Consider the following 15,581-nt stretch of genomic DNA (forward strand, 5'->3'; position numbering starts at 1 on the left):
GACTTCAAGCTCCTGCATCAGAAACCAAGGTAAAAAAAGACTTTCAGAGACCAGCTTAACCAGCTCCCACAACAGCAAATTCCTTACAAACATATATCCTAGTTCTGCTTCTCTGAACGCTGATAGTTATATACAAGAAAAACGATGAGGCTAGTGAGACTATCTAAAATGGTACTTGTCATTATACTCTCAAAGTACCTGTGCTAAAGGCTCTATTGTTCACATATTCTTACTGCCTTTCCAAAGATTTTTTAACTTTTTGATAGGGGATTTTCTCTCTGTATTATCAGTACAGGGTGGTGCTTAGCACCAACTAGGTTCTTATAAATCCTTTGCTAATGAATAATGTGAAACACCTCTGTTGACCCTAGCAAAATCTCTTTAACAAAAAGGGTATCAATCTAATTTATATAGTAAGTGAATATATTATCCATCAATAAATACTGAACTGATATCTATTGTTTCATAAATTAAAATCCTAAGAAGTCAATGAAAATAGCAATTATCCATATGGTACATATTTTCAAATATTTCCTATTATGTAAGCTGTCCTGTGTACAAGGACATCCTTATACAAGTATTGGAGAATTAAAAGCAGACAAACCTATAGAAGGGAAGATTTTTTAAATTTATTTGCTGGATTCTTTAGAATAATTTTATGACACATTGGGTCCATATTTTCTGTAGACATATTACTAAAATAACAAAGTCAATAATGTGACTTGATACACAAGATTTCCTTTAGTTATTTTAAGAATACTAAAAAAGCTTTAAGTTTCCAATAGCCTGTCAGTTGGCCAGGAATAGCTTACACTAAATTATCAGTTCAATGACATGTTTGATTTTTACCCATATGACAAATGTTGAAATATTTTAGAGTATTACACAACTTGAAAAACCTAGTCTCAACTGTCACTTTACTGCAAGATGGTAGAATTAATTACAAATTTAAACTCTAACTTGGTAATCTTTAGTCAGGCAACAAATTTATTAAAAGCAAACTGCTTATTCAAAAGTGATCATGGAACAACTCAAAATACAGAGCAAGAAGGATGAAAAACATCTCACTGGCCAACAGACTGTTTTCATTCTCATGTGAAATTCAAACTTCACTTTTGGGAAAGGTTAAGTGTAACTTCAGTAGACAGCAATACAGAAAGACTATGCCACGTCGATGAGTCTCCTTGGTCAACTGCTTCTAGCTGTCTCCACAGAGATAGATGCATTTACAAAACTGGCTGTGCTTGAGCCTTCTTTGCAAGGAGCTTCAGATCTGCAATGCACTTGGCAATTGTCTCCTTCTCCTGTGATAAAGAAAGAGCAATCTGTTTAGACATCTCCAAATCACGGAAGGGTATAAACATTGTAATTCTGAAGGATACCTCCTACAAGATCTTGAGGCTCCTACAGAATCTCAAGATGGATTACTGGCTTGATATGATAGACTAGGAATTCTTTATGTGACATAGGGGAGATACAATTTATTTAAAGCAAATCCCAGAAACTAGTTAAAATCCCCTGGCTCACAGCTTTTGAGTGAAACCTACATAGAATTTGAAGCCAGACATTCCTGTAACCACGTGTCACCGATGTTACACAGCTAACAGTTGCTTGAAAACTACCAACCTAACATTAGTAACACAGAAATGTTAAAAATGAGAATAATTTTGTCTCTTTTCTGTATTTTTTGTTTTTCCCGTTTCTTAAATAAACGTGTTACTTTTACACAAGACAATTTATTGAGAAAAAAATCATTAAATGTTGATAGACCCTGTTTTTCTAGTCCTTGAGTGTTATACAGAAAATGACTAGAAATGCCTACATATACTATATATTTGGGAAAGAAGAAATCAAGTTAAAAAAAAAAAAAGAATATAAACTTTAAAAAGGAAATGAAATTTAGGTAAATAATAAAAACATTTCTTTTCCATTCATGACCAGTGATTTAAGTGGCAAGGAAGAGGAAATGGAATAGAGATCATGGAATGAGGAAATGGAAGGGACTCAGAAATAGCTTTATTCAGTCTGCTGTACAGAAAAATGAAATCTGTTGGTTAACGTTTCCCAAATGATGGAACCTGAATACAAGTCTGCCACAAGCTGTGCCAACTACCTCCCGCTGTCTCTGATACTGAGAGATTCTCTGATACCAAGTTCTGAGTGAAGAGGAAAGCCACCAAGGCAGGTGGGCAGCGTCCTCCAAGTTACCACTACCCAGAGAAACAAAACAGGGCGACCCCATCGTCTGGAGCCTAAAGACTCCCCACCAGCGGGGCGCCTAGGTGGCTCAGTGGGTTAAGCGTCTGACTTCGGCTCAGGTCATGATCTCACGGTCCGTGAGTTCGAGCCCTGCGTCGGGCTCTGTGCTGACAGTGCAGAGCCTGGAGCCTGTTTCAGATTCTGTGTCTCCCTCTCTCTCTCTCTCTCTCTGACCCTCCCCCACTCATGCTCTGTCTCTCCCGTCTCAAAAATAAATAAACATTAAAAAAAAAAAAAAAAGACTCCCCACCAGCAATTCCTAGCCTAACAGCGCACCAGCAGAGGCTTGTCAGAAATGAATACAGCTCCAGAAGTTTCAGAACATCATGTACCTGCTGTGCAGAGATGCTCTGCACCACATGGTTCTCCACCCAGTTTATCATGTGCTCTTGTTCCTTTCGACGCATCATGTTCTGCACAGAGATGTGATAGTCCAGGCGATTCTTTACCTCCTTGTATACTCTATGCAGCCGTTCCCGGTAAGTAAGTTCCAGTGCCATAGCAATGTTATTCTGAGGCAAAATTAAGAATTGATGAAAACTGTTTGCATAGTTGAAGGATCATTTCCACTCTGTGGATTCTGCCAGTCAGAACACCCCACCACTTTCTTGTACTTTACGCAAAATTATTTTATTTAATATGAGTAAGAGACACATGTGATAAAAAACTCTAATAGCATATTTACAGTAAAAGTATGTTTGAAAGTATATACAGTAAGTTTCCTCCAGTCCCCCCACAGGCCACCATCTTCCTGTATATCCTGTATTTCCTCCCAGAAACATTCAATAAACAAAATACAGGTAAAGGCAGGAGCACGCACGCGCACACACTCACACATCCCTTTTACTAATTATGACACGTAGATCCACCTCAATTTTACTAATTATGACACGTAGATCCACCTCAATTTTAAGTTACATTGAATTCTACCATACTGGTGGTTCCATAAGGCAGTTTAATTAACTAAGCTCTATTAATAGATTAGACTGCTTCCCGTTTTTTTCTACTACAAATATTGCTGCATCTGCTGCGTACGTCTGCACTTGTGTGTCAGTCTCTATTGTAATAATAACATCTGTTGAGTACCTACTATGTTCTAAACACTGTGTGTCAATTCAATGAAGTCTTATCACACCATGGGACAGTTACTATTACTATATCTATTTTATGGTAAATAAACTGAGGCAGAAGCTAAGGAACTTGTCCAAGGTTACAGAGCTAATAAACTGTGAAGCCAAGATCTGAATACAAGGAGCCAGGCTCTAAAGCCCATGCTCTTAAACTGATCAATACTGTCAAATTCCACATAAACTTGTACTACTTCATTCTCCTACTGGCAACACAAACCCTGACCAATGATGTTTAGAAAACCTTTTACCTCATGCTATTCTCATAAGCAGAAAAAATGCACTCTTGTCATTATCTAAGGAGAAAATTTACATACTTAGGAACCATTTACATGTACTCACTTATCAATGGTCCATGTCCTATGCCTAGTTTTCTACTGGGATATTGGTCTCCCCTAAGGTAACTACCCTTGTGTCACATGGAACACACACAGTCTTCCCAGTTGGTCATTTAACTTTGTTTATGCTAATTTGTACATGTAAAATTTTTATGAGATCAATTGAACTTTTCCTCTTATAATTTCTGGAGTTTTGCAGTTTTTCTATTTTTATTCTCTTTCAAGTTTTTATTTAAATTCCAGTAAATACGCAGCATATTAGTTTCAGGTGTACAATACAGGGATTCGACACTTCCGCACATTATCCGGTGCTCATCACAAGTGCCCTCCTTAATCCCCATCACCTATTTCACCCAACCCCCTGCCCCCTCCTCTCCAGTAACCACCAGTTTGTTTTCTATAGTTAAGTGTCTGTTTCTTGGTTTGTCTCTCTCTTGCTCTTTTCCCCCTTTGCTCATTTGTTTTGTTTCTTAAATCCCACAAGTGAAATCATACAGGCTGTCTTTCTCTGACTTAGTTCACTTAGCATATTATTATCAACTCTATCCACATCGTTGCAAATGGCAAGATTGCATTCTTTTTTTTATGGCCAAATAGTATTCCATTGTGTATATATACATCTTTTTTATCCATGGACTTTTTTTAAACTGAGGTATAATTTAATTTTTATAAACTGAAGTGTAATTTCAAGTATATAACATAAATTCAGTATTTTGCATTCATTGTGAAATGGTCACCGGAGTAAGTGTAGTTAACATCTGTCACCACACAGAAGATCCTGATTTTGTTATCTTTATTAGAAAGGCTTTGCCAACTCCAAAGGAACTGTATTTTTTTTCACGTTCTCTTTTTCCACTTTTATGGTTTCATTCCTTAGAAAGACCTTTAATTCATTTGAAATTTATTTTAGTAGAAAGCAAAAGGTAGGAAGCCAACCTCATGTCTACACAGGGGCCCAATTCTCTCCCCTCTATGACGAAACTGGCACGTCTAAATTGCCTTAGTGTTTAGATCTTCTCTTCCGTGGCACTACCCTGACCTTCTTTTCGTGCAATGCACATACTACGTATAGTTTCTTATAATCTTATAATGGGTTTTCATATTTGGCAGGATAGGTTCTCACTACTTCTCTTTTCCAAAATATTCCTGGGTATTCTGCTTCTATTAATAATCAATTTGTCCAAGCCCCAACATCCCCTACCCTCAGGCTATCAGTATTTTCCTTATAAGAATGTGTTAAATTTAGAGATTAAAGCAGGGAGAGTGTACCTCTTTATAATATTGAGTCTTCCAATCTAAGAACAAGGTTCTTAGAACCTTAAACCACATGAGCATTTTCTATTTTTTGAAGCAAAAAGTTTGTACTTTTATAGCAAGGTGTACTCGATTCATCTCTTCCTAGATGGTTTATCTTCTTCCACTGTATTTTCTAACTGACTGCTATTTGTATACGGAGGGCACTGATTTCATTTCTTAGTAACGTTGCACCCAAACACCTGACTGAATTTGATCATTAAAATTTTTTAATATTTATTTATTTATTTTGAGAGAAAGAGAGAGCACATGCACAAGCAGGGGAGGGGCAGAGAGAAGAGACAGAATCCCAAGCAGGCTCCACACCATCAGCGCAGAGCCCGATGGAGGAGTCGAACTCACAAACTGTAAGATTGTGACCTGAGTCAAGATCAAAAAGTAGGATGCTTAACTGACTCTGCCACCCAGGCACCCTAAATTTCGTTATTAAAAGAGTTATGTTGATTCTCTTAGGTTTTCTAGGTATATAATTAGGTAAGCTTTAAATTATGATTAACTGCCTCTGCTAAATTACAGATCTTTTATTCCTTTCTCTTCTCTAATACCACCTACTATCTCTAGATTAAGATCAAATCAACAACAGTGACAGGGACATTGCTATCTTTTAGTCTGTAGTGTGAATCCCTACAGATCTGCCTGTTACACAGAGACATTAATCTCAAGTAGGCCCTTAATACCTCTAAGTACATTTCTTTAGTCCATTCATCTTCCTGGCCTTCTTTCTCCTAATCTCTGGTACCTCCTTGACTACTTTCACTCTCAGCAAATGACCATCCTGCTTCACTGAGAAAAGGGGAGCAGTAAGAGAACTTCCACAAACTTCTACCACCACTTAACCTAGTACACCTGAATCCATACTCGTGTACTTGCCTTCCTTTCTGTAACTGCGGCCGAACCGTGGATGCAGCCCACCCCCCTGCATGCAATGTTCCAAGCCCTCTGGCCTACTAAAGGACATCACTCCAGCAAACCTCTCTCCCCTTTTCTTGCATCAGTTTTTCTCTCTCTCCTAAATTCTATCAGACACTAACATGTAATCATACTTTCCATCTTTTAAAAATCTCGATTCCTACATCCTCCCCTCCTAGCTGCTAATTTCTCTGCTCACTATTACAGTAAAACTCCTTGACATTTTTGACAGTTGTCCTGACTCCACTTTCTTCTTTCCACTTTTTCTTCAACCTACTCCAATCACTTTACTAAAATAGCCCTTACCAAGGTTACCAAGAACCTCCATGTTGCTAAATGTACAGCAAATTCTTAGGCCCTTTATTTCCTCACCATAACTAGGATGACTACAGATTGAAACTGTCCTTGTTTTCACCTGTTTTTTTTCTTTTCATCATGTTCTAGTCTTGTAATTTTAAGTACCATCTGTCAGCTCATGACTTCCCCAATCTCCAGCCTAGAATCCTCCCCATAAATTCCAGACTCCTACATCCAATGGTCTGTACCTAACAACTGTACTTGGCTAACTTGTAGGCATTTCAAACCAGTGCTACAAGACTGAAGGCTATTTGCCAACAAAGCAATCAGAGTGACACTTCAACAAAAGTGGGATTGTATTACTCCTCTACTTAAAAGCTTCAATTACTTTCTCATTCAGAGGACAAAGCCCATAGAGAAGCCTACAAAACTTTACCTGATCCAGCCCCTGACCACTATCTACTTTGCTACATTTTCTCTTCCTCACTCATTCCTCTTCAGCTACACTGGTGTCCTCACTCTTCCTGGACTACACCAGACAAGTTTCCAGGTGTAGGCCCTTGTGATTTTTCTTCCCTCTGCTGCAACGCTATTTTCCCAGAAGTCCACATAGCTTGTACCATCACTTCTTCAGGTCTCTGTTCAAGTATCACATTAGAGATCTTTCTAGACTGCCTGATAAAAATAACTCCCCCCTTGTAAATCTCTTTTCCTCTAATTAGTTCCTTTTAACTCTATTCCTTTCCTACCTAGTTAATTGTTCTACATCTCACTTATTACCAGTTGGCATTCCCATCTGCTCAATTATTGTTTTTCTATCATTCTCTCAACCCCTGGCTAGAAAGCAGACTCCATGAAGGCAGACTTTCTTTTATTCCCAACACCTGCCTTGACGATCAGGAGCTATTAAGTATTTCATAAACAGAAACGTAGTGACTACCTATTTGAGTCTTATGAAAAAGCTGTATCTTCAAAAGTCAGATTTTATTTCATTCTCTGGTTGAAATCTAAATTATGTATAGAAAGGTTTTAAAGTTTTCTGAGGTTTTTAAACATTTACGTGCTTGAGAATCCTTATGAATCAGTTTTTAAAAACATAGATTCTGCTTCCAGTCTTTGACTGGGTCCAAAAACCTGCACCAAAGACGACTGACACATGTGGAGACCACACTAAGAAATACTGGCCTACATCCTTAATATTTCAGATACTTGTATCCCATTTTTCATTTCATACATGCTTCTGTAACATAAAATATCAATATAAGGCCATGTCACTGTAAATATCAGGCATAAAGCACTGGGCTCAGAGGAGATAACAATATGATTGTTAAAACAAAAATACTTGAACGTGTTCCAAAAATGTTCCAGAAACTAAGTAGTTTAGCATCTAATGATGCCTTGACCGTAGTAAAAAGTTCCACTGTTTTCTGAATTTGCTTTGTAAACTGGAATATAAGGTATCAGATTTCCTCGGAGCAAGCATATATGAAACACAGAGCATGTACTTTGCCTATGGCCTTAGAGAGCGAATACCATTTTTTAGTCAGCTATAATTTAATAACTACTTTCCTTCTGTGTGGATCCAAAATATGTTCTTTTATACCTTTTAATTTTAGAGTAGTAATTCTAATTATTTATCCATTTGACAGATATTGAATATCTAAATAGCTGTAATTGCCAACCCCCACCCAAATCTCTTTTCTTAATAAAATATGTTCAACATATTCAACCATTCCTCATAAGAGATTCTAATTTTTGTTTTAAATGCACACAAACGAGTAACCATTCTCCTTAGAAGGTTCTGAAACCTACCCTCTGGACATCAAAAAGGTAATGGCGCTTTTGAACCAGTGCTTGCTGGGACTTCTCCATATCAATTGCATCCTGGATCTGCTTGATGGAAGCCTGTTTCACCTCTTCTAGTTGGGCAATTTTTTGCTGCAATTATAATTTTACAACAAAGATCAATGAAAGCATAAAGGATAACAAGAATAACTTCATTTCATGCTTCTTCAAAGTTATATTCTTCATTTGTGAAAACACCCACAAAGAGACATACAGATACAGGAAAAAATGCACAAATTCTTAAAAATAACTGCCCACAATAGTTACACAACATCCTGCTGAATGAACAAAACTGGAAAAACTGGAGAAAGTTTGGTAGATTTAAAAAAATTTATCTCAAATTAGTAACTAGCATTAACACAATTTTCATCATTATAATTAAATTCACTTCTTGTTAATTAACATTAACATCAGAAACATCACTTGATGGCATTGATGCTTTCAATTTTTTTTAACGTTTATTTATTTTTGAGAGAGAGAGAGAGCGCAAGCACAGAGCCTGACGCAGGGTTTGAAGTCATGAACTGTGAGAACATGACCTGAGCCAAAGTTGGATGCTTAACCGACTGAGCCACCCAGGCGCCCAGCATTGATGCTTTCAGCACAATCTAAATTGAGAAATAAGGTTTATGATTCTTACCTCATTGAGTTTATCAGCAAATTCTCCAACAGAGGCACCATATTTTTTAACTACATAGATAAGCAATCCTATTGTTGATATGGCAGTAAAGGTCTCTGCAGTGATCACATATATTTCTTTGGACAGAAAATATAAGATAAGCCCAGTTCCAAGCACATAGGGTCCTAAAAGAAAGAAAAGTTATTTTATGATGGATATACTGTATCTGAAAGGGAAGACAAAAACCTCTGCATTTTATTAGTTGAAGGTATTATATAACGATTTAAGATAACTGGATTTAAAGATGACCCTGCCCTGAGGAGCCATATGGTAGAGTTGAAAGAATAAGGATGGGGACTCCAGGAAATCTGACTCTATAACACATAAGAAATATAAATAATCTCTGAATTTAGTTTCCTCATCTGTAAAATGGAAATGGTACCTTCTTCACAGGGTGGATGAAACTGAGAAATAATGTATGTAAAGTGCCTAGCACAACTGCTTAACAAACCTAAACGTCAGGTTACTTCCAGAAGTAATTTGTCCAGCAAAATATACTATTTCTTTATATTGAATAGGAAAGACACTGGAAATAAGCAAAAAGAACCCAATATAAAAGCTGTATGAATTAAGTAAATCGCAGGATTCTCAATTCTTACAGCACCTAATTGCAATGCTCCAAACATAGCTCTCTTTTTCTTTAACCAGGAAATGAGTTCTGAAAGGACACAAAAGCATGATGTATGTCTCTTTAGGATCTTCTGCTATGCCTCAAAACATGCGAGACAAGGACAAAGCAGGCTTTAGGGCAGCATTTTACAGTTTTTCTGAGCAACACTAGTACCAAAGAATGTTAGGATGTATTATGAAAATAAAAGGGTTATAGTCTAAAATGTATTTTATCCATTTTCCTGAAAAAACTTTCAACAGTTCCTTTTTAAAAAAAAAAATTTGCCTCCAATATATAAATTTTATTTTTTTTAAGTTTATTTATTTTGAGAGAGAGTGTGCATGCATGCCCACGTGGGGGTGGGACAGAAAAAGAGGGAGAGAGAATCCCAAGCAGGCTCTTCACTGTCAGCAGGGAGCTCCTAGAAACAGTGAGATCATGACCTCAGCAGAAATCAAGAGTTAGACGCTTAACTGACTGAAGCACTCAGATGCCACTCCAGTATACAAACTTTAAATCTGACTGTGAATCAAAAATTTTATTTTATTTAATGTTTTTCTTATTTTTAGAGCGCACAAGTGGGGGAGGGGCAGAGAGAAGGGGACAGAGGATCTTAAGCGGGCTCTGCACTGACAGCAGTGAGCCCAATGTTCGGCTTGAACTCATGAACCATGAGATCATGAAATGAGCTGAAGCTGGATGCTCAACCAACCGAGCCACCCAGGTGCCCTGAATGCAAATCAATTTAAGCATGAATTTGCGAAAAAGCCTATTCATATGTAATGTTTTTTATCACCTATGGGGATCTGAGGACCCTAATGTTTCTTGCAAATTCAGGTACAGAAATGCTATTTTAGGCCACTCCCTGGAGGGTTAAAAAAACCCCAAACAAACAAAAAAACCCAAAAAACTTTGGTTTCCTATGTTCCACAGTCACACCAGTAGTTGTAGCAAGAAAGGCACTGCAGTAAAAGTAAAAAAGTAAAAGTAAACACTGAATTGGAGACCCTGGGTGTAAGTCCAACTCAGTCACTAAAGACAGAATAAATGTCAGCAAATTCTTTATTTGCTAGTTCTTCTGTGAAATAAAAAGTTCTTACAGGACTGTTGTTAAGGATTAAATAATGTAAGTGAAAGAATACTGCATTGTAAAAATGTAAGATCTCAGAATAGTTTATGCCTTTTTAAAAGGGAAAAACCTAATATGGCCCAATTTCTGTTTTAATTCTTATATATACAATTTAATAATCTCTATGATCTTACCTAGCTTTATTTCAATCCATAGTTCTTCCACTGACAATACCTTATACAACTACTCATTTCTTTACTGTCTGTCCTGTAACAGAACACGTGTTCCATGATGGCAGGCACCTTAGTTTGCCCCTGTATGCCTAGAAGAATGCCCTGCATAGGGCAGGCATTTAATAAATGTGGTGTATCAACAAATGGCACAATGCTATAAAATCAAGTTAAAATCCCTAACACATTTACTCCAAAGACAAGTTAGAGCAACCAAATCAAAAGTGTTACATTGAATCACTTCCACAATTTACTTTTGACTTTATTTTTGGGGTATATATGGAAGAGGTAAGAGGCCACTAAAATCCTAGGTACACATAAACCATACCATGTAAACGTACTATCAACACTGGGCAAATGCTTACCTGTTACGCCAGTTTTGGGATAAAGGAACTGGAAGAACTCCTCGGGGATCAGCCCAAAACGAACTTTTCCTCCATATTCAGGAAGAGGTGGTACAGGGGCAAGGCTTGGCTGCCCTGTGTGAAAGATCCTTGTTGCCTGCAATACCCTTCGGGTAGCAATTATACAAATTTAAAGCCTATTCTTTAAAAAGAACACAACGTACACACAATTAGTAGAAACAATGAATGGGGATGAGGACAGAGGCAGTTCCCCACTGTCATCATGGAAAGAGAACAGACCACGAACAGGAAAGGGAGGGTTCAGTAATTAGCTGTGTGACAAAGGTGAATGACTAAAAGATTTGTTTTTTAAAATGTTTGTGTATTTTTGAGAGAGAGAGCATGCAAGTGGGGTAGGGGCAGAGACAGAAAGAGAGACCGAGACTCTGAAGTGGGCTCTGCCCTGACATACGGCTCCAACTGATGAACCACGAGATCATGACCTGAGCCAAAGTTAAGATGCTTAACTGACTGAAGCACCCAGGTACCCTGACTGGAAGTTTTATGTAACTATCCACCCAAACCAGAAGCCCTTCTGTAGGTCTTAAAGGTCATCTGTCTAGCACTTTGTATGTCTATTACTGGAACTGAAAACATAACATAGACTCTGCAGCCAGATTATCTGGGTTTAAATCCTAGACGTGCCACTAGACTTTGAGCAAGATTAAGCTTCTGTAATCAGATTTCTCTCAGTAAAGTGGAAATAAAGAACATGCTTTTATAGGGTTGCTGTGAGAATTTTATGTAAAGTCTTAGAATGGTGCTAAGCATATGGTAAAGTTCTATGTAAGTGATTAGCTATTACAGTACAGGTCCACTGTGTTGAGAGCACCTTGATGGCAAGGACTTTGGCCCTTCTGAATATGCTCTGTGATGGTGTGCTAACTAATCATGGTTGAAACAGGCCTCTTCAGTGTCGGATAGATCTATCATGTTGGTCTTTAAGCTGAACTGCTGTGTACAAACTCAAGACCTCTATCCATTAGTTCTAATGTTATTTTTCTATGTAACACACGTAACGCTCGTGCATCTGGGTTAAACTTCTTCAGTTCTCTCACAATCCTAACTGTCCCCCACAAGGAGCTGTCTGGTTTTATTTACTAAAAGGAGGTATACAGAACTGAACATAATACTCTAAATACAGCTTGATCAATGATCAATTCATTCATTCTCCAAATATACATGGAAGACCTGCAAATGCCATTACTGGGCTTGAATCACTGTACTATTACCATGGGTTTGTAAACTATGCTCATATTCCAACAGCTCAAGGTTGCATTTTTAGAAGTTACAGTATATTGGTATCTCATTAAAATTCTGATGAAATAAAATCCTCTAGTCTTTTTATATATGCTGTCAGCTCCGTCTCCTTCAAATTCCCAACATGTTTTTGTCCCCCACCCCCCTGCTCTGCCTCTATCCCTTTGCAATGTAGGGGTTTATATTATTTCATTGATGTTGGTTTGCTGCTTGTCTTTTGAATATTTCTGCCTCTCAGTGTCTTGGCTAGCCCACCAACTTTTGAAATCTGAGAAACATGCTCAAGACTCTTTCATTTAAATGAGGGTTTCTCAACCTCACCACTACTGACTTTCTGGACTATTGTCAATTTTTTTGTTGCTGTGGAAGGCTGTTCTGTGCACTGTAGAGTGATTAGCAGTACCCCCAAGGCCTTTATACACAAGATGCCAATTAGCATCCCCTCTCCCACCCAGTGGTGACAACCAAAAATGTCTTCAGACACTGCCAAAATGTCCCCTGGAGAGCAATACTACTCCAGGACGAGAACCAGATTTAAATCAGTGGTTTAAATCTTGAACTATAGAAGTTGCTTCAACAAGTTCTTGAACTATTCAAACTTGCTTGTTTAAACCATAAAACTTGCTTCAGACCAACTCAAATTCTCTCCCCAACTGCCTTAGTTCAAGCCCTCATTATCTCTGGCCTAAACCAGTTAACAATCCCAAACCTGGTCTCCCTGCTTCTCGAGAAATATACCTCTTAAACTTGGCTCCTCCCCGCTACTAACAATGTTTTTAAAATGCAAATTTGACTTTAAAACTCTTCAATAGGCTCTCCTGCCTACAGAAAACAAACTCCTTAATATAGCATACACGATTCAGCACCTGTCAGATTTTATATCATCTTCCTTCATTCTCCTACTCTCTAGCCATATGGAACTCCTCAGAGCTCTCAAAAACAAACAAAAAAACCAAAAACATGCCTCATGCTGCTCCTTCTGCCTGGTATGTCTTTCACTAAACGGCTGCCAAGCCCAAGCAGCCTTCACAACATTTCAAGCATATCCTTTATAAAGGCCTCCCCAATCTCACATTCAGTCATCCTTATGTCAGGTGTTGGCAGTACAGCAATGAGCAGACAAGGTCCCAGCTTTCACATTCTAGTGGGGTTGTGGAACGTATGAGTGTGTAGGTCCACATACAATTTCAGGCACTGAAAGTCTATGAAGAAAAATGGGGTGGGGTAAGGTAAGGAGCTAGGGAGCAATGCAGTGCAAAAGGCTTTTTTGGTAGGAGGTCAGACGACACATGAGTCAATGACCTGGGGAAAAGAGAGAAGAACAAGCACAAAGACCAGAGGCAATAGTAAGCTTGGCAATTTTCAAAGGAACAGCGAGAAGGCCAGCATGGCTGGAGAGTGTGCTAAAAAGAGAATATAAAGAGATAAATCAAGAGGGAGGATGAGATCAATTCATGTTGGATCTTCTGCGTTATGGTAAGTCTGAATTTTATTTCAGTGGGATGGGGAGCTCTGGAGGGTTTTGTTGGGACTGGGGGGGGGGGGGGGGTCATGTAATCCTTAAGGCTACTGTGAGAACAGGTTGTAACAGGACAAAAACGGAGATGCAACAAGACTAGTTAAGAGACTACTGAAATAGACCAGGTGAAAGTTGACAGTGGTTCATACTTCAGTAGCAGTGGTAGTGAAAAAAACAAGAGTCCAGATAAAATCTGGAGGAAGAGCCTTGTTGAATGAATTAAATATGGAATGTGGAAGGAGAAATCAAGGATGTTCCCTATATCTTATATACAGTTATTTTATTTATGACTTCTATTGCAATTACTTGTTAACTTGTCCGTATGGAATCTTTTTTTTTCTGATAAGCTAGAAGCAATTATAGCTTCACTTTATTGCACACGCAAAAATGACAGATGGATTAAAGCCATTTTTTCAAGGCACAAATAGCTATCAAATCTGGCAAGATTTAGGACTAAGTCGGGAAGCAAAAAGAAATTCCAAAGAAAACTGACATGTTTTACCAAACATTAGTGACAGACGGTACCACTAATCACATACTATGTATCAAGCACTGTTCTTAGAGTTTCACAGAAACCAAGTCTCTTACTTCTCATAACCCACAATGTACTATTATCTCCATTTTGCAGATGAGGAAATTGAAGTCACACAGCATTACAAGTGGAGGAACCAGGTGTATCATGTTCTAGCTTTAGAGTCTTTGCTCTAAACCACTACTCTCTACCACTGCCTTCTCTAGAAGACTGAGCTCCACAAAACCAAGTTAGTTAGCCTTCCTCATTTTTCTATCTTTGGTTATGTAGGTAGGAAGATATTTACTGAACGAATGATTTCTCTGACTCTTAAGATTTGGTAGTATAAGCTGGAATCTGGAAGAGACTGAAAACAACATTCTTCTTTTATTTAATAGAACTCGTTTTTGGGTATGCAATCTATCAACTCCGATTCAGGCTGTGGACTGTGGCAGCTACCTCTAGCTGAAGGTCAGAAGGGAAAGGGGCGGGGCTTAGAAGACACCAAACACCAGTTTCCAGCTTAGTTAGAACACATCACTTAGCCTATTAATCTTTGCCGTGAGATGACACAATGTTCCTGGCGGTTAGAACAACACAAATGTTTGAATGAGGCTTTAAGCTTTTCAAAATTACCTAAAGAGGGTAACTTCAGGCCTAAAGCTAAAAGGGGGTTACAGAGAAATGAAACGAGGTGATAAAACAAGGACGAAGGGCAGTATTACACCTCTCCTACTTACCCTGGACCGAGGAAGGCTGCGTTCTTCAGACGGGGGGCTACACAGAAACAAGGCGCAGGTCAGCAAGGTCAAGGTGAAATCTAGTCTACCCTCCCTCGGTCCCCGCGAGGCCCGCCCACTAAGACCATGGACTCCTCTTTCCTGTCCCCCGGGACTCCCGCGCTCCCCTTACGAGAGACGTAATTCATTTCTCACTCAGGCCCAAGTCTTGCTGCGCCTTTCTACACCCCATTTCCTCCCACCCCTCCCATGGAATCCTAGACGCATTCCTTTGCAATCATCCTGATAGCCCGGACTAGGGTCTAGACGGCTCACCCGCTGCAGCGGCCGCAGAAAGCACCACCCGGGACAGCATAATCAGCGAGGGTCCACGTAGCACTCTCCGCGTCCTGGTGACCCGGGCAAGAGACACTGTCAGGGGCGGGAGCAAGATGGTCGCTCACAAGTCTCGCGATAACACAACGTTGCGT

At 38.8% G+C, this 15,581-nt stretch overlaps 1 protein-coding gene across 1 annotated transcript; it reads right to left on the bottom strand.

Moving 5' to 3' along the window:
* Positions 1-607: 607 nt before the first annotated feature.
* Positions 608-15,524, bottom strand: ATP5PB (ATP synthase peripheral stalk-membrane subunit b). Its single transcript, XM_049616578.1, has 7 exons — positions 15,427-15,524; positions 15,112-15,148; positions 11,043-11,188; positions 8,730-8,893; positions 8,057-8,182; positions 2,592-2,771; positions 608-1,304 (listed from the first exon to the last, which is right to left on the bottom strand). The coding sequence occupies exons 1-7, from the start codon at positions 15,464-15,466 to the stop codon at positions 1,227-1,229; spliced, it is 771 nt and encodes a 256-aa protein (XP_049472535.1). The 5' UTR covers positions 15,467-15,524; the 3' UTR covers positions 608-1,226.
* Positions 15,525-15,581: the final 57 nt, after the last annotated feature.

Source organism: Panthera uncia, assembly GCF_023721935.1.
Source record: "Panthera uncia isolate 11264 chromosome C1 unlocalized genomic scaffold, Puncia_PCG_1.0 HiC_scaffold_4, whole genome shotgun sequence".
NCBI classification, from domain to species: Eukaryota; Metazoa; Chordata; class Mammalia; order Carnivora; family Felidae; genus Panthera; species Panthera uncia.